Source organism: Mobula birostris, chromosome 18 (assembly GCF_030028105.1).
Source record: "Mobula birostris isolate sMobBir1 chromosome 18, sMobBir1.hap1, whole genome shotgun sequence".
In the NCBI taxonomy this organism is placed as follows: Eukaryota; Metazoa; Chordata; class Chondrichthyes; order Myliobatiformes; family Myliobatidae; genus Mobula; species Mobula birostris.
The window spans coordinates 38,025,341-38,045,373 of NC_092387.1; the positions used below are offsets into that span (position 1 = coordinate 38,025,341).

General features: G+C 41.5%; 1 protein-coding gene across 1 annotated transcript in view; it reads right to left on the reverse strand.

Annotated features, from left to right (window-relative positions):
- The window catches only part of LOC140212064 (microsomal triglyceride transfer protein-like), a 102,416-nt gene that overhangs the window by 54,325 nt on the left and 28,058 nt on the right, over nt 1-20,033 (reverse strand). Inside the window, exons 5-7 of the mRNA XM_072282533.1 lie at nt 18,321-18,437; nt 7,676-7,815; nt 3,804-3,951 (exon numbers count right to left, since the gene is read on the reverse strand). Of these exons, the coding sequence (XP_072138634.1) occupies nt 3,804-3,951; nt 7,676-7,815; nt 18,321-18,437 (405 nt within the window). The remainder of the gene's footprint in view (nt 1-3,803; nt 3,952-7,675; nt 7,816-18,320; nt 18,438-20,033) is intronic.

The following is a 20,033-nucleotide window of genomic DNA, read 5'->3' on the forward strand; positions in this document are numbered from 1 at the left end:
TCTGTACCTTCTTCCTGATGGTAGCAGCAAGAAGAGAACATGACGTGGGTGGTGGGGGTCCCTTATAATGGGTGCTGCTTTTCTGTGACAACAATTTGTGTCGCTGTTTTCAATGGTGGGGAGGATTTTACCCATTATGGGCTGAGCTATATCCACAACTTTTGCAGGATTTTCCTTTCAAGGGTATTGGTGTTTCCATACCAGGCTGCAATGCAGCTGGTCAATATAATCTCCACTACATGGTGATTAAAGTTTGTCAAAGTTTTAGATGTCATGCCAAATCTGTGCAATCTCCTAAGGAAGTGGAGACGCCCCTGTGCTTTCTTTGTTATTGAACCTGGGCCCAAGACAGATCTTCTGAAATGATAACACTGAGGAATTTAAAGTTGCTGACCCTCTCTACCTCTGATCCCCTGATGAAGACTGGCTCATGGACCCCTGAAATCCTCCTCCTGAAATCAATAAACAGATCCTGGATCTTGCGGACATTGAGTAAGAGTTTGTTGTTGTGGCACTCAGTCAGATTTTTCAATCTCCCTCCTATATTCTGATCCACTACCACCTTTGATTCGGCCTACAATAGTGGTGTTGTCAGCAAAAATATATAAATACGGCATTGTGGTGCGCTTGTGCTGATGGAGATCGTGCAGGAGATGTTGTTGCCAATCCGAACTGACTGAGGTCTGCAAGTGAGGAAATCGAGGATCCAATTGCACAAGTCAGTATTGAGACCTTGGGCTTGAAACTTATTGACTAGTCTTGAGGGGATGATAGTTTTGAATGCCAAGCTGTAGTCGATAAAGAGCATACTGATGTATGCACCTTTTCTGTGCAGCTGTTCCAGGGTTGGGTGAAGAGCCGTTGAAATGGCATCTGCTGTGGACCTGTGTGCCGGTAGGCAAATTGAAGTGGATCCAAATCACTTCTCAGACAGGAGTTGGTATGTTTCATCACCAACCTCTCAAAGTACTTCATCACTGTGCTTATAAGTAAGTGCTACTGGACGATAGTCATTGGGGCAGGTGACCATATTCTTCTTAGGCACCAGTACAATTGAAACCTGCTTGAAGCAGATGGGTACCTCGGAGTGAGAAGTTAAAGATCTCAGTGATCACTCCAGCCAGTCAATCAGCACAAGACTTTAGTACTCAGACAGGTGTTGACCTTTTGTCAACAGAACAACATTAGGAAATTCACTTTGCAACTCATAATTAATCGAAGCTCGCACTTTATTGTCTCTGCACAAACAACAACGTAATATGCTGACCCCGGGCCAACAGCTTAGAACATAAATTCTACTGTTCTCTCTGTACCAATACTCATTCAGACAACTTGTCCAATTTATAATACCGAAATACGGGATCTCGTTGACCAGACGATCGATCCTTTCACCTCCCAGCCCCTGGCGTGGGAGTTCTTCCTTGCGATGTAATTCTCTAGAGTTGTTGCTGATAGCACTCTCGAAATGTCCACTTTTATACTTGTTCCTTACTAGTTCAAATATTGCATTCCAGTGTCATTGGCTGTAGGTCATCTGATTGACCTTTAACATCTTTTTGTTGACTCTGCTCCAGGGCAGCATCCATTTATCACCCTCTTCCCAGCAAGTGACAGTCGGTAATTTATAGCTCTTTGTTCTCTTCAGTAACCAGCTCGAATCACTCAAGGCAGGCGCCAACTCCAACATTCACACACCTGCAAGTTATGTCCAAACAATGAACATCTCACAAATAATTCCTTATTTAGAAATTACCTCCGTCCAGCAGATTACCTCAAGCATCAATGTGTCTTCTTTAAAACACTGAAAGCCAATCAACTTCATCTCACAAAATGGAGGATTTAAAACATTTCCACAAAATGGTAGCCTCCATCTCCAAGCACTTGGCAGGAACAAAGATAATTGATCTTTCTGCTTCCACTGTCCTTGACCCATTCGAGTTCAATGTTTTCTTCCATATTTTAAATCCCCCATGGCCAACATTGGGAATCCATCTGGGCCGGATGCTTTTCATGGATTCCCCTTGAAATGCAAGAGGTCCAAGTACGATCTCTGGAAACAAATCCCACATGTGAAGTGGCAATTCTGGACCAAACTTGAATCACTGAAGGATGCTTGACAGGTGTGGCAGGGCTTGCATCAACATTTCCTCTTATAAAGTGAAACCAAGCAACGTAGGAGACATCAAGGCTTTGCTCCCAGATGAGCTCAATGCCTTTTATGCTTGTTTTGACTGTCAAAACATGGAGGCACCCTCACCAACTCTCACAGTTTCTGAGCCTGAAGTGAGAGCATCCTTCTGGAGGGTGAAGCCATGGAAAGCATCTGGCCAAGATGGGGTACCTGGTCGAGTACGAAAGACCTGCTGATCAACTGGCTGGAGTGTTCACCAATATCTTTAACCGCTTGCTTCAGCTGTCTGAGGTACCCTTCTGCTTCAAGCAGGTTTCAATTAAACGGGTGCCTAAGAAGAACATGGCAAGCTGCCTCAATGACTATCATCCAGGAGCACTTACATCCACTGTGATGATGAAACATATCAACTCCTGCCTAAGAAGAGACTTGGATCTGCTCCAATTTGCCTCCAGACACAAAAGGTCAACAGCAGATGTCAGTTCATTGGCTTTTCATTCAACCCTTGAACATCTGGACAGTGAAGATGCATACATGAAAATGTTCTTCAGCAACTGCAGTTCAGCATTCAATACTATCATCACCTCAAAGCTAATCAATAAGCTTCAAGACCTTGGCCTCAATAACTTTCATGGATTCTACTGTGTTTCTTGAATTTCCTGTGAATGCCGGCAAGAAAATTAATCTTAGAGTTGTATATGGTAGCGTGTATATATATAGAGAGGATTCAAAGATACAGTCACTGACCATTGCCATAGATGTGAGTTCACTGAACATTTTGTGTCACTGCAACCAGATTATCAAGATTCACACTTGCATTAGCTTCTAAAACATTTATTCACTACATTTTGAGCATGGTCTTGGAATATTTCCTGGTCTGCAGTCCTTGTTTCTTTGCTACTAAGGCATACAATGTAGTGTCAGTAAAACTTTAAACCTTTTGATGATAATCCAGTATTTTCTAGTCAAAACAACTTCTTGAAAGACTGTTGGAATGCACTATATATTTTTGTTCCCCTTTAAGAGAGATGGGGTAATTTTATTCAATGTTGATAAGTTGCAAAATGAATCCCCACAGATGAATGTACCCGATATGCAGTGGGGTTATTGCTGGCTGCATGAAGTAGATAGCCATGGCACAGTTGGCATGTCATTTCCACTGTAATCAATGTGCACTCCTCAGTTTGATCTCTGCATCTATTAGTGGTTTTCCAATTAGGCTTCAACCTGTTGTAATGATGCTGAGAAATCCTCTTTGACATCTGATATCCTCCAATTCAAGTAAGTTGCTCATCACCAGTTTTAATCATTTCACTGCTCCAATTCTCGCGCAGTTCTAGCAGATATTTAACAATTCCACCCCAAACCCTTTATTTCTCCTTCCTCTTTTAAGATAATCCTTAAAATCTATAGCTTTGACCAAGCTTTTGGTTACCTGTATGGTTCCACACTAAATTTTAGCCAATGGCATTCCCATAAAGCACCTTGGGATGTTTTAATACAGATAGAAACTGTTATTAGTATATGGTCAAGATACAAAAACATCTTATGTAACAGTGGAACTCATATGGGACATCTTGTGAGACTTAGCCAAGACAGACTTATAAAAATAACAAACTGCAGCTAATCGGCTCACCAAATGCGTAGTGTTAATATACAGTGTAATACTCACAAGTGTACACTTCCTGCAGTGTACCTTCTCCGGGTCACCTGTCATAGAAAAGGGTGTAAAAATCCCAAGATCATGCAGTGTTTCCTGGAGACCTTCCTTATGAACTGGTCTGGGCTTTAACTCTGAAGTCAAATAGTGAAGCTGCTGTCTGTTGTGAGGAATAATTGTTTCACTCAGTCGAGTCATGTAACTACAGAACTATACCTACATCCCACACACATTATTAAAACATCTTTATAAATACAGAATAAGAAAAATATAAACGAGATACCATTACCATTAAACAAAAGTATATCTAATAAATTTAGAAAATGCAAAATTAGCAATGTAGTCAGCCATGATGAAATGTACCCTGCAATTTCAAAATTTGAACCCATCCAGCTTTCCAAGCAAAAGTCACACTAGCCCAAGCTATGTACATCTGTGTTGGATACAGGCCATCCCTGGGTTACGAAAGGGTTCCAGTTTTACAGAAGTCCAAAAGTAATTTTGATAATAAATTAGAAATACATAAAATCATGATGCGGTATGCATAAATCCACAGGTATTGAATGTATGGAGTTGATAAGGGCCAATTAACACAAACATTTATTTATCGCCTCCTCCTGCCTAGAAACAAATGTAGCAGAATCAGGATGTCCCATGCTCAGGGGCTGGTTTCAATAGTCTTGATGCATCAGTGATCATTATAGTGCTTAACAGAGTACTTTTAAGTATTGACACACTCTGTGCACGATTTGAATGGAAGGGGAATGGAATAGAATGTCACCACACACCCTGGCAGCCTTCAATGCACCTGAACCCACAGTCACCTTTGCAGGCACCTTCCAGAGAGTAAACACACGGAAAGCATCTAGCCCAGATGGTGTCCCCAGCTATTTTCTCAGATCAGCTGGCAGGGGTATTTGCAAACTTTAACCTTTCCCTATTTCAATCTGAGGTTCCCACCTGCTTAATAAGATCACTATCATCACTGTACCCAAGAAAAATTAAGATAACAAGTCTTAATCACTACCATATAACCATATAACAATTACAGCATGGAAACAGGCCAACCCTGCCCTTCTAGTCCGTGCTGAACTCTTACTCTCACCTAGACCCACCGACCTGCACTCAGCCCATAACTCGCCATTCCTTTCCTGTCCATATAACTGTCCAATTTAACTTTAAACAACAACATCGAACCTGCCTCAACCACTTCTGCTGGAAGCTCGTTCCACACAGCTACCACTCTCTGAGTAAAGAAGATCCCCCTCATGTTATCCCTAAACTTTTTCCCTTTAACTCTCAACTCATGTCCTCTTGTTTGAATCTCCCCCACTCTCAATGGAAAAAGCCTATCCACGTCAACTCTATCTATCTCCCTCATAATTTTAAATACCTCTATCAAGTCCCCACTAACCTTCTACGTACCAAAGAATAAAGACCCAACTTGTTCACCCTTTTTCTGTAACTTAGGTGATGAAACCCAGGTAACATTCTGGTAAATCTTCTCTGTACTCTCTCTATTTTGTTGACATCTTTCCTATAATTCGGCGACCAAAACTACACAGTACTCCAAATTTGGCCTCACCAATGCCTTGTGCAATTTCAACATTACATCCCAACTCCTATACTCAATGCTCTGGTTTATAAAGGCCAGCATACCAAAAGCTTTCTTCACCACCCTATCCACATGAGATTCCACCTTCAGGGAACCACGCACCATTATTCCTAGATCCGTCTGTTCTACTGCATTCTTCAATGCCCTACCATTTACCATGTATGTCCTATTTTGATGAGTCCTACCAAAATGTAGCACCTCACATTAGACTCCATCTGCCATCTTTCAGCCCACTCTTCTAACTGGCCTAAATCTCTCTGCAAGCTTTGAAAACCTACTTCATTATCCACAACACCACCTATCTTAGTATCATCTGCACACTTACTCATCCAATTTACCATCCCATCATTCAGATCATTAATGTATATAACAAACAACACTGGACCCAATACAGATCCCTGAGGCACTCCACTAGCCACCAGCCTCCAATCTGACAAACAGTTATCCACCACCACTCTCTGGTGTCTCCCATCCAGCCACTGCTGAATCCATTTTACTACTTCAATATTAATACCTAACGATTGAACTTTCCTAACCAACCTTCTGTGTGGAACCTTGTCAAAGGCCTTACTGAAGTCCACATAGACAACATTCACCGCTTTACCCTCGTCAACTTTCCTAGTAACCTCTTCAAAAAATTCAGTAAGATTTGCCAAACATGACCTTCCATGCACAAATCCATGTTGACTGTTCCCAATCAGACCCTGTCTATCCAGATAATTATATATACCATCTCTAAGAATACTTTCCATCAATTTACCCACTACTGACATCAAACTCACAGGCTGATAACTGCTAGGCTTACTCTTAGAACCCTTTTTAAACAATGGAACAACATGAGCAATATGCCAATACTACTGTCCAATGACTCTGACATCCACCGTCATGAAGTGCTTCGAGAGGCTGATCATGGTGCACATCAACTCCAGCGTCCCAGACAACTCAGCTCACTGCAATTCACCTATCGATGTAACAGGTCTATGGCAAATGCTATCTGCCTGAACCTACACTCATCTCTGAAGAGACTAGACAGTAAAGACACCTAGGTTAAACTATCGTTTTCTGACTGCAGCTCCATTTTCAAATCTATAATTCCAGACAAACTCATCTTAAAATTCTAGACCCATATCTCAAAAACTCCATTTGTAAATGGATCCTTGACTTCCTGACTAACAGAATGCTATCAGCAAGGCTAGGCAGCAACACCTCCATCATAATTATCCTCAACACTAATGCCGCACAGGGCTGCATCCTCAGCCCCATACAATCAGCACTGTACGGCCAGATTCAGCTCTAACTTCATCTACATTTTACACACCATAGTGGGCTGAATCTCAAAAAACAATGCTTCGAAGTACAAGAAGGAGACAGAGGGCTTAGTGTCATGACAACACCCACTCCCTCAGTATCAACAAAAGATCCCATTTTCCTCCCATCCTCACTCTCATCCCCATATTTAAGAAAGAATTTGACAAAATTAGATAGCCATCCCCTTTGCTCATCTTTCTACATGTGTCTGTGACTCTTTGTTTCAATATCTCTGTCTCTAATTGCTGGCTTTGAAAGTTTCTGTTACCTTTACAACTTCGAGCTGCACCCTATCACAGTCATTCCCTCTGTTCTTTCTAAACTCCCCCTCTCTGCAAATCTGATTGTTTTCTCACTTTACCAGGTCTGATGAATAACATAAATTGCTTCACTACAGCATTAATGCTCAAATCAATTTGATTACTAGATATGTACTCGGTTTGAGATTTTCTATTGGGATTCTAAATTAAGCCAGGATATGAACAATGAACAACGTGTGATAAAAAATAAAATTAGGCAGCATCCACCCCTGATTATATAATATATATCTGAGTAGATAATATATTGTGCTGGAAAGTATATGTAGTTGTGTATGTGTATGCATATATTTGTAGGTTAAGACCTAAAAATACTGCTTGTGAGTCTAAAAGGGATGGTTATCTTTGTTTGTTAAATTCACTATTAGACCTAGGGAGAGGTTAAAATAATATGCATTTCTTTGAGCTTACATGTGTGACTTTGCACTGTGGGTATATATTGCATACTAAATGCATACTTCCATCAATACCATACAAACATAATGGAGCAGAAATGTTTTTATAGGTATTTTGTGGAAGTATTAAGATTTGCCAGGATCTAGATTTTTCTTAAACTTTGAACACTTTTATGTCTATCGGAAGAATAAAACCCTTGACAACAAAAGAGTGGAATTGTCTATAATAAAAGGTAAAACTTGGCAAACCTTGAGCTGATTTTGGCTCCACTTGTTGTTTGAAGATTGAGCTTGAACATATGACCCTCCTCGATGACAGCTGTTTTGATAACACTGTTTTCCACAGAATAAAGACCTTTACATGTAGATTGCCACTGAACTCCAAGAACCTTGAATGAAAGGTCACATTTTTAATCAAACATCTGCTTAACATAGGGCATTATGAAGGATATTTAAATTTCTGAAACACGTATTATATTGCAATATCCACATATCTTTTTTTTAGCATAGAGACAACTAATCAGGGAATCTGCTGGTGCAGTCAGCTAGATAAAGGGGATTCACCTCTAGTAGCTGAGCTCAATTAGGACCACGATGAATGCAATGTTTGCTCTCAGACCAATTCATTATGCCTGTGAGCTTACAAGGATGGAACCTAACTCTGTTCTCTTTCTCAGGAAATCTTCAAAATAGCTGCTGTGGGAAATTGATAAGATTTAACAGGTACAGCAGACTTGCTGTATTTGGCTACAATTTAGGCCAAGTATGCAATATATATTATTCAGCACCAGGTATGGGTATGTTCCATTGGTGTGCTGGCTTCCATGAGAGAAGGGACAATCTGTGCTTAACAAAGGAAGTCAAAGACAATGCTATTTTTTTAAATAGGTCATACAAAGGAGCAAGAGTTGGCCAGAAGCCAGATACAGGAGGGAAAGAAGGTAGAAATCTGATTTTGAAAGACAAATTGCATGCATGATCAAAACAAACATTACAGGACTAAAGTGGCTCAGGTAAGTGTGGAGATGAAGAGAACAAGGATGGTGAATTAATAATAACAAACAAAGAGATGGTAGAAATATTAAATTATTTTTGTATCATTCATCAGCAGGGAGGACTCTGAAAATATTGCTGAGATAACAGATGGGATGATTTCAAATCTATCAGAGAAACATAGGTGAACAAATTGATAAGATCCAATGGTCTGCACTTGAGTTTTAAAAGGAAGTGGCTGCAGAGATTGTGGACTCTTAAGGTGAAATTTTTCAGTGAATTCCAAGAAGAAACCAAACAACTGGAAAACAGAAACAACAGGAATTCTGCAGATGCTGGAAATTCAAGCAACACACATAAAAGTTGCTGGTGAACGCAGCAGGCCAGGCAGCATCTCTAGGAAGAGGTGCAGTCGACGTTTCAGGCCGAGACCCTTCGTCAGGGCTGGAAAACAGTCAATGTTTAAAAAGGGAACACAAAAGGTAGGGAATATAAGCCAGTTAGTCTAACATTTATTGTTGGTGAGATGATGAAGTTAATAATCAAAAGAGAAAGTAACTAATTATTTAGTAAAGTTGAATATAATCAGACCCAGTCAACATGGTTCAATGAAAAATAAATCATGTTTGACAAATTTTATCAAATTCTTTTGAAGATGTGGTCGGGAGAGTCAATGCAGTGGAACTTGTACCTGAAATGTACTTAGGTTTCCAAAAGTAATTGACAAGGTGTCGCATAAGAGGCTGGTGCATATACTAACAGCCCAAAGTATTGGAGGATGTGTTAGCATGGATTGAAAAGTAAGTGTCACATAGAAGGCAAAGCGTTGTAAAAAATGGGTCTGTAAGACCAAAAGAGCATAAGACCATTAGGCACAGGAGCAGAATTAGGCTATTCGGCCCATTTGAGTTTGCTCCACCATTTCATCATGGCTGATCCATTAATCCTCTCAACCCATTCTTCTGCCTTCGCCCCATAAACTTTGACACCCTGTCTAATCAAGAACCTATCAACTTCCATTTTAAATATACCCAATGACTTGGCCTCCACAACCATCTGTGGCAGTGACTTCCACAGTTTCACCACCCTCTCCCTAAAGAAACTCCTCGTCATCTCTGTTCTGAATGGACGCCCCTCTATTCTGAGGCTGTGCTCTCTAGTTCTAGACTTACTCACTACAGGAAACATGCTCTCCACTTCCACTCAGACCCTGAGCCATCAAATGCTCCTCATATGTTAACTCTTTCATTCTCAGAATCATTTTTGTGAACCTCCTGTGGATCCTTGCCAATGCCAGCACATCTTTTCTTAGATAAGGGGCCTGAAACTGCTCACAATACTCAAGTGAAGCCTGATAAAGCCTCAGCATTAAATCCTTCATAATGTATTCTAGCCCTCTCAAAATGAATGCTAACAATGCATTTATCTTCCTTAGTACCGACTCAATGTGCAAGTTAACCTTTAGAGAATCCTATATGAGGCCACCCCCCCCCCAAGTTTCTATGCACCTCTGAGTTTTGAATTTTCTCCCCATTTAGAAAATACCTATGCTGGAGGGATGTAATGAGTACCTCTGGGATCAGTTATTTTATTATTGGAGTATTATTGTCACATGTACTGAGGTAGAGTGAAAAAGCTTGTTTCGTATGCCATCCCTAGAAATTATTCATCACATCAGTCAGTGCATTGAGGTAATAATACAAAGGAAAAGCGATAACAGAATGCAGAATAAAATGTTACAGTTACAAAGTGCAGTGCAGGGAGAAAATAACATGCAAGGCCATAGCAAAGTAGACTGTGAGGTCAAGAGTTAAATCTTATATTTCCTTCAGCTTGGTGCTATATGCTTTCAACTGTTTGTATCTTCTGCCCAATTTGAGAGGTAAGAAAAGAAAATGTCTGGGGTGAGCGAAGACTTTATGTTGGCTACTTTACTGAGACAGCAAAAAAATATAGCCAGAGTCCATGAAGGGAAGGCTGGTTTCTGTAATATGCTGTGCTGTGTCCATTACGCTCTGGTCTTGGGCACAGCTGTTGTTGTAGCAAGCTGTGATGCACAGAAATAGGATGTCTTTAGAGTGCATTCTCAAAAACTATTGAGTGTTGACATGCCAAATTTCCTTAGCCCTCTGAGGAAGTAGCCTTGACCTTAGCATCCATGTGATTGGACCAGGAAAGGCTATTAGTGATGTTCACTTCCATAAACTTGAAGCTCTCAACCCTCATGACCTCTGCACCATTGATCTGGACAGGAACATATGCACCCCTTTCTGAAATCAAAGATCAGCCCTTTTGTTTTGCTGACATTGAGGGAAAGGTTGTTGTCATGATAACCTGCCATTATGCCATCTTCTTCCTGTACTCTAATTCATTGTTCTTTGAGATTCAACCCACGACAGTGATGTAATCTGCAAACTTGTAGATGGAGTTAGAGCAGAATCTGGCCATGCAGTTGTGAGTGTACAGGGAGTAGAGTAGGTGCTTGTGGAGCATCAGTGTTGAGGGCAATCGTGGTGGGTCTGTTATTTGTGGTCTGTTGTTCAGGAAGTAAAGGATCAAGTTGCATATGGAAGTGTTGAATCCCAGGTCTAGGAGCCTTTTTATATTTATTCATTTATGGGATGTGGGCATTGCCAGCTAAACCAGCATTTATTGCCCATCTCTAGTTGCCCTTGAGAAGGTGGTGATGAGCTGCCTTCACGAACCGCTGCAGTCCCCAAGGTGTAGGTACACCCACAGTGCTATTAGAGAGGGAATTCCATGATTTTGACCCAGCGACAATGAAGGAACAGCGATATGTTTCCAAGTCAGGATGGTGAGTGAACTGGAGGGGGATTTCCAAGTGGTGGTGTTCCCAGGTATCTGCTGTTCTTGTTCTTCTAAATGGTAGTGGTCATGGGTCTGGAAGATGCTGCCTTAGGAACTGTGGTGTGTTGTTGCAGTGCATCTTGTAGATAGTACATACTGCTGCAACTGTTCATCGATGGTGCAGGGATTGGATGCTTGTGGAAGGGGTACTAATCAAGTGGGCCGCCTTGTACAGGATGGTGTCGAGCTTCTCAAGTGTTGATGGAGCTGCACTCATCCAGGCGAGTGGCAAATACTCCATTACACTCTTGACCTGAACCTTGTAGATGTTGGACAGGCTTTGAGGAGTCAGTAGGTGAGTTACACCCCACAGGATTCCTAGCCTTTGACCTGCTCTGGTAGCCATGGTGTTTATATAGCTAGACCAGTTCAGTTTCCTGTCAATGGTAACCCCCAAGATGTTGATAGTTTGCAATTCAGTGATGGTGATGACACTGAATGTCAAGGGACGATAATTAGAGCCTTTCTTGTTGGAGATGGTCATTGCCTGGCACTTGCATGGTCAAATGGTACTTGCCACTTGTCAGCCCAAGCCTGGATATTGTCCAGGCCCTGCTGCATTTGGGTATGAACTGCTTCACTATCTGAGGAGTGACGAATGGTGCAGAACATTGTGCAGTCATCTGCAAACATCCCCACTTCTGACCTAATAACCTTTATGGATGAGTTTACCTGGAATCATAGTACTCTAGACAGAACGGTAGTCAATAAATAGTAGTCTTACATAGGTGTCTTTACGATACAGATGCTCTAGAGATGAATGTAGGGCCAGGGAGACAGCATTTGCCATGTACCTGTTTTGATGATAGGTGAACAGCAATGAGTCAAAGTTACGCAGGAGGCTAGACTGGATGTGTGTCATGACCAGCATCTCAAAGCACTTCATGGTCGTGGATGTCACAGCCACCAGGTGGTAGTCATTAAGGCATGTTAACTTATTTTCTCATGTGCAGTTTTTCTTAAAGCCGACGTGAAGCTCAGATTGAAATAGCGAGAGGCTGAAAATGTTTGTAAATATCACCCACTGCCTGACCAGTGCAGCAACTAAGGACACAGCCGGGCCAAATGCTTTCCAAGAGTTCACTCTGGAATCTGACATCTGCAACAGTGACAGTTAGTACAATTGCATTGAATGCTGTTTGGTGGATGGTGACATTCCATTCCCCTTCTGGCCAAAATGTGCACAGAATGAGTTAAGCTCAAAATGAAGGGATGTGCTGTTGTCAGCAATACTGCCCAACTTCATTTTGTAGCCTGTTATGGTATGTAAGCCCTGCAACAAATATTGGTTGGTCTAGGACTGAATTTTGGACTGGTATTGTCTTTTGGCACCCCTGACAGTTTTATGACGGTCATGTCTTTAATTCTTGTGTAGGTCAGGGTTACCGAATTTGAACACTGTGGTCCATGTATTCAATAGAAAGCAGATCTCTCAGTTCATCCATGAAAACACCCAAATTGAACTCTTTGATACACAGCCCTCTACATACTTACCGATGAAGTTTGTGACAGAGGTAACATACTCATGTAGGTTGGCTGCTGAGAAACTTGAAAGGCTCACGCAAAGTCTCTTGGCTGTTTTTTTTGGTTGTCACATTGAATGGGTTCACATCATGAAGAGTTGCTATCAACAGGAATATAATAGTGTGCTAATTGAAACTATATAAACTTTGCCAGTTGTAATCAATGCACAAATGATGAGAGGAAATCATGCCAGGAAACAGAACTGTCATTTCCCTCTAGTCACTTGTTTTAATGTCTCATTGCCTTGCAAATAGTTTAAAGTGGATTATATCTGTTAAAATAACTTTTAGATACTATTGCCCCTATTTTAATATACAGTAAACTAACATTTGCCTAGGCCTGCGCCCTGGAGAGTGAAGACTTTCCAGGCGCAGATCCATGGTCTCGCAAGACTAACGGATGCCTTATTTAAACTAACATACAGTAACATTGCGGTAATATACAGTAACACAAACTACTTTGTTGCCTTTAGTGCATTGTGATCAATGTATAAATGCTAGAACATTAACTCAGGGTTATAGGGAAGCAGTTCTGCACAACATGAATGTACAGAGATTAAACACGAGAGGTTGTGCAAATACTGGAAATCCAAAGCAACTCACGCAAAGTGCTGGTAGAACCCAGCAGGTCAGGCATCATCCATGGACAGTTGGAGTTTCAAGCTGAGGCCCTTCTTCAGGACTGGAAAGGAAGGGGGAAGATGCCGGAATAAAAAGGTGGGGGGAAGGGAAGGAGGATAGCCAGAAGGTGATGGGTGAAGCCAGGTGGGCTGGAAAGATAAAGAGTTGGAGAGGAAGGAATCTGATAGGAGAAAGGGAAGGAGGAGAGGACCAAGGGGGAGGTGATAGGTAGGTGAGAAGAGGTAAGAGGCCAGAGTGGGGAATTAAGAGTGGGAGATATTAAGTAGGAGTGATAAATGCAGACATCTGGATGTCTGTGAAATTTAGGTACCCATGGATGTTCTTCTCTAGAGAATGAGAAGGAAATGAAGTATTTTCTTGAAACTTCAAGTAAGAGTTTCAGTATTAGAATGTCGCTGTATCAGAGATAATTAGACCTCGGCCCTCAAACTGCATGTCTCTTTGACATACAGCTTTTGGTTCTTCATGACCTCTGATTGAATATGAAGGTTTATATTATAGTAATTATACTGTTTCCCATTAAATTTTGCCAGCACCAGCACAGAAATAAACACTGTTAAGGTGCAGAGAAATTTCACCAGCGCGTATATATAAGCAAGTGAAAGCTCTTTATTTGAACAGTAAACAGTAGGCAGCTGTTTAACACAGTGATATGAAAATTGATTGTGGTATTTATATGGAACAGAGCAAATATCACATGACCACACAACATCATTATTTGATGAAAAAAATTAAAGGATTTGGCTATGTCTATAGTTACAAATATAATGTGATTGTTCGTATTTGTTTGGTGGGGTGGTGTGTAGTGCAAAAATTAGTCATGCAACACATTTGGCTAATGGCAAATGTGAATGAGGCTCCTGACTCATATGATTGCAAGTACTACTGTTGTATATGTAACTACAATACATGTTGCTGACAACATTAACAGCCTAACTGTCAGTCGCTCCTCTGTAACATAGAACATGTTGAGAAGTTTGCTATTTGGCCTAATGTTATAAGGTATTTCAATATTCTGCCGGAAGTAAAAAAAATTAACTCATTGATAATCTCATGAGACTATCATACATTTTAAGAAGGGAATCGAACTTCACATTTCTTGGTTGATGGGAGCAATTAATTTGCAGCTTTGGAAAAGCAAGAGTAACCAGATGATTACCAGAAATTCTAAACACCATAGCATTACAGATCTGCAAAATAATAGAAACTACACCACCAACCCCCACCCTCGGGTTGGAGCAATACAAGATGATGGGATGGTGGAGGGGAGGAATAGGGAGAGGTTTGGCTACATTAATCATGTTACATGCCTAGCCTTCTAATAATCAGTGCTTTGGGTCACCATTCAGACAGAGTTTCTGCTTCAGGTAGGAAGAGGGGTTAAATTCCTTCCCTTGATTCCTTGTGTCCATTATTACAACTGTTCTGAACTATCTGGCGTCTCATCAAACCCTCCTCGAACAAAGTTGCTGTAATTGACGATTTGACATTTGGGGTGGATGTACACTGAGTGGCCACTTTATTAGGCTCACTTGTACACCTGCTCGTTAATGCAACTATCTGATCAGCCAATCATGTGGCAGCAACTCAATGCATAAAAGCATGCAGACGTGGTTACGAGGTTCCGTTACTGTTCATACCTAACACCCGAATGGGAGAAGAAGTGTAATCTAAGTGACTTTGACCAGAGAATGGTGCGAAAATCAAAAAACACCAAGTGAGCAGCAGTTCTGTGAGCAAACATGCCTAGTTAATGAGAGAGGTCAGCGGAGAACGACCAGGTTGGTTCAAGCTAACAGAAAGGTGACAGTACCTCAAATAACTATGCCTAACAACAGTGGTGTTCAGAAGAGCATCCCTTAACGTAAAACACTTCGAACCTTGAAGTGGATGGGCTACAGCAGCAAAAGACCACAAACATATATTCTGACGCCATTTTTTTAAGATACAGGAGCACCTAATAAGGTGGCCACCGTGTGTATACTACAGTCCTGTGCAAATGTCTTATATAGGCATCCGTTAGTCTCATGAGACCATGGATTTGCGCCTTGGAAGGTTTCCAGAGCGCAGGCCTGGGCAAGCAGTTGCCCATGCTGCAAGTCTCCCCTCTCCACACCACCAATGTTGTCCAAGGGAAGGGCATTAGGATGCATACAGCTTGGCACCGGTGTCGTCGCAAAGCAATTTGTAGTTAAGTGCCTTGCTCAAGGACACACACGCTGCCCCAGCCAAGGCTTGAACTGGCAACCTTCAGATCACTAGACGAACGCCTTAACTACTTGGTCACGTGCCAACACACATATATGTCTTAGGCACATATATATCGCTAGGGCACCTAAGACTTTTGAACGGTACTGTATTAGCCAACGTGGAGCGGAGAGCAAGTCTGAGTATCTGGGGGGAGCAAAGGATGCTGGAGATGGTGAGGATGGAGTGCCACGGGAAGGTGTGGGGTAGGTGGCAGAGAAGGAGTGTCAGGGGTGGGGTGGGGGGGGTTGCACTGATGTAGAAATTTGATTTCTATGGCAGCAGTACAGTGCAATACATAAAAAAAATTACTATAGTACTAGGCAATAGTCTTGGGCACCCTAGCGACATACATGTGCCTCAGACTTTTGCACAGTACTGTACCTTTGACCTTGAACATGGTCTTCTCTGCACCACACATATGCACCCCCTTAAGGGTTTACCAGAAAGTGACCACAAGAAGGGCCCCTCTCCAATTGCTTCTCCCTAAGTCCTACTGTGACTGGCTGCTATTGAACTTCCTTAACTTCTGTCTGTATATTCAAAAGCATCACAGCTCCACGTGGAAAACATTTGACAAATTGTGGTGGTATTCAACTGTCCTAAATATTTTATACTGCACTATTACAATAGCAATTGATTTTTATTTTACTTTCCATCACCAAAACTGAATAAATAAGAGCGAGCTGTAACCTGCATGAAAAACCTTGTTTTCTCCGAGGTCAAATGATATTGGCAAGTTATTTGCTACCTTTTTGAGAATGCGATTGTCAAAATGTATTTCCATTTGCAATACTCCATCTGCTGTTTACTACAGAAACTATTACTCCTTTTATATAAAGCAGGTTGCCACTGTCAGGGTGTTAACAGCGAGCTGGACATATTCTGGGGGTTTTATTTCTGATGGTCCTTTCCATGCTCAGAGAATTTTTAACTATTTCTTTAAGACACAAGAAAATTGATCCAACCACAGACTATAGGAGAAAATCAAAGGTTGTATTAAATCTCAGGGAAACACATAAAAGCAGTAAACTTGAGGATCAAGGGTGCTTGAGAATGCAACAAGAATTTATTTCCGGTAAGATGGCGGTGTGTGTGAATGCAGCGTCCTCTCGGGGGCCACCAAAGATGCTTTCTTCTTCCTAAAATTTGTTTTTATAATGATCCAAAGACGATCCAAGAACATTGGGTACTGCAGGGCTACTCCATCAGTGAGCTGGTCATTGACGGGAGTAGCTGGACTGGTGTCAGCGGCAGAGCCGGTCAACGTGTCCAGGGGGTCAGCGAAGGTGTCAAAGGAGCTGGTCAGGATGCTGGGGGAGCTGATCTGGCTACAGATTGTGTTGCTCCCCACTACTTGGAAGCATTGGAGTTGGTGCAGTACAACCGTGGGAGATTGTTTCAGACATTTCATTTGCGTTTGCAAGACTCTGTTGGACAGTGGTAATGCAAGTTGCCACAGGCCTGTTACCCTTGTCTAGTGGATGGGCAGTCAACATGGGAGCTGTGCAGCCTTGGTTGTAGCAAGTACTAGGCCCCAAGCTTCAGGCTTGCCTGCTGCTACAGACCAGGTGAAGGACATGTACGTGCTACAGTATGGTTGAGCTCAGCTGGGCCTGGCCTCTCCAGCTAGTGCTGCCCTCCCGTGAATGACAGGCTGGATTGTGTGTGTCTGCACATTGTCGCTCAGGGTCTTGGACTATGTTTTTTTTTTCGAGTGAATATTCTTTTTTGCTTGATATTTTGAATTATGTTGCTTGCTATCTTTGAATGTTTGCTTGCTATTTTGAATGTTTTTTATACCTTGGCCCCAGAGGAATGCTGTCTCATTCAGTTGTGTCTATGTATGGTTTGAAAGATAATGAAACTTGATTTGATTTGATTTTGAAAAAAGTGAGAAAGAAATTTATAAAGAAAAGGAAAATGGAATATGAGAGCAAGCTAGGAAGAAACACAAAAACTGTGAAATAGGAAGGAAGATAAGTAAAGGCAAATTACAGAAAGATTTTTGTATTTGGGAAAGCATGGTCTTACCAGGGAAAACAGCCAACAGGACTTTGTGTGGGAAGGAGGTCCTGTTTCACCAATTTAAGTAGTCTGAAGCAACAAAGGTAACTGATGAGTGTAGGGTAGTGGATGTTGTTTACATGGACTTCAATAAAACATCTTACAAGGTCACTCACGGAAGGCTGGTCCAGAAGATTAAGTCACATTGTGAGTTAGTAAATTGGATCTAAAATTGGTCTGGTCATAGAAAACAAAGTAGGTGGCAGAGGGGCATCTTCTTCTGACTGGAGATCTATAATCAATAGATCAGTGCTGGGACTTCAGCATCTTTGTAATAATGTTAATGAATTGGATAAAAATATAGCTGGCCAGATTAGTAAATTTGGACATGGCATGGCTAATTGTTCTCATCCAACTGACAGTATACCCATTATCTCTGCTTCCTCCTCCCTAATTAACTTTCCACCAGGTTAGTTTTAGCTAATCTTTGCCCTTGTAACTGGGACTATGACTAGGGAAAATGAAATTCAAAACAGTATTATTAAAAGCAAAACAACAGAATGAATATTGCATGATTCAGTATTACATTAACCAATGAAGCAAATGTAACATACCTGGTTGGATGGAATAAAGCCAAATTCTGATCTCTCACAACTTAGGATGTCTTTGATCTTGGTCACCTGATTATTCTCTGTTTCATATTTTACCTTGCAGCTCCCAGACACGTCAACCTGAGAAGGAGAATAAACTCCACTTTATAACGTTATCACTTAATCTTCTGCCACCACCCTCTGGTGCAGTGTATACATAAGAGCTTCTTCCCTTCTGCCATCAGATTTCTGAATGGACAAAGAGTCCATGAACACTACCCCACTATTTACCCTAAAGGTTAACTTGCAGGTAGAGTTAGTGGTGAGGAAGGCGAATGCATTAATTTCAAGAGTTCTAGAATACAAGATCAGGGATATGATACTGAGGCTTTATAAGGTACTGGTGAGGCCTCACCTTGAGCACTGTGAGTAGTTTTCTGGGCTCCTCATTGAAAAAAAGATGTGCTTGCATTGGAAAGGGTTCAGAAGAGGTTCACAAGGATGATTCCAGGAATGAGGAATGTTTGATAGCTCTGGGCCTGTACTTGCTGGAATTTAGAACAATGGGTGGGGCGGGGGGGAAATCACATTGAAACTTTTCAAATATTGAAAGGCCTAGACAGAGTAAATGTGGAAAGGATGTTTCCCGTGGTGGGGGAGTCTAGGACATGAGGGCATAGCCTCAGGTTAGAGTGGCGGAGATGCAGAGCCAGAGAGTGGTGAATTTGTGGAATTTTTTACCATAGGCAGTAGTGGAGGCCATGTTGTTGAGTGTACTTAAGGAAGAGATTGATAGGTTCTTAGTTGGACATGGCATCAAAGATTATGGGAGAAGGCCGGGAAGTGGGGCTGAAAAGGGGAGAAAAGGATCTGCAGAGCAGACTTGATGGGCCAAAATGGCAGAATTCTGCTCCTATGTCTTATAGTCTTATTTATTTCTTCTCTTTTTGCACTACTTTTTCACATGTAATGTTTTTATATTTACTTGTCACAATTTATAGTTTTTAAAAAATTATTATGTATTGCAATGGAATGCTGCCACAAGACAACAAATTTCATGACATATGCCAGTAGTATTATAACCGATTCTGATTTTATTAAAATAATTTTCATCATTCTGCCCCAATTCTTTTTGTATCTTCTGGTTACCAGTCCTCCAACATGGAAAAGTTTCTCATTACTCACTGTCAAAAATGTTTAAGACTTTGAACACCACTATTAAACGCCCACTCAAGCTTCTACACTGTAAGGAGAAATACTTCATTTTCTCCTCATTCTCCATGCAACTGATCTGGTATTACTCTTTATCTTTAGAATTTTGTTTCCCTGAAGACCTGAACTAGAAACTAAAATAGTCCACATATCAAAGAAGGAATTCGGAAAAAATGATATCCATACTAATCAAGCAGCTAGGAGGTGAGAACTTCTCATGCAGGGAAATGTATAATGAAATGAGGGAGAAAACATACAGGGTGTTGTTAATAGGGACACACACAATACGCTGGTGGAACACAGCAGGTTGAGCAGCATCCGTGGAAACGATCAGTCGACGTTTCGGGCCGGAACCCTTTGTCGGGACTGAAGAGGGAAGAGGCAGAGGCCCTATAAAGAAGGTGGGGGGAGGGTGGGAAGGAGAAGGCCGGTAGGTGCCAGGTGAAAAACCAGTAAGGGGAAAGATAAAGGGGTGGGGGAGGGGAAGCAGGGAGGGGATAGGCAGGAAAGGTGAAGAAGTAATAG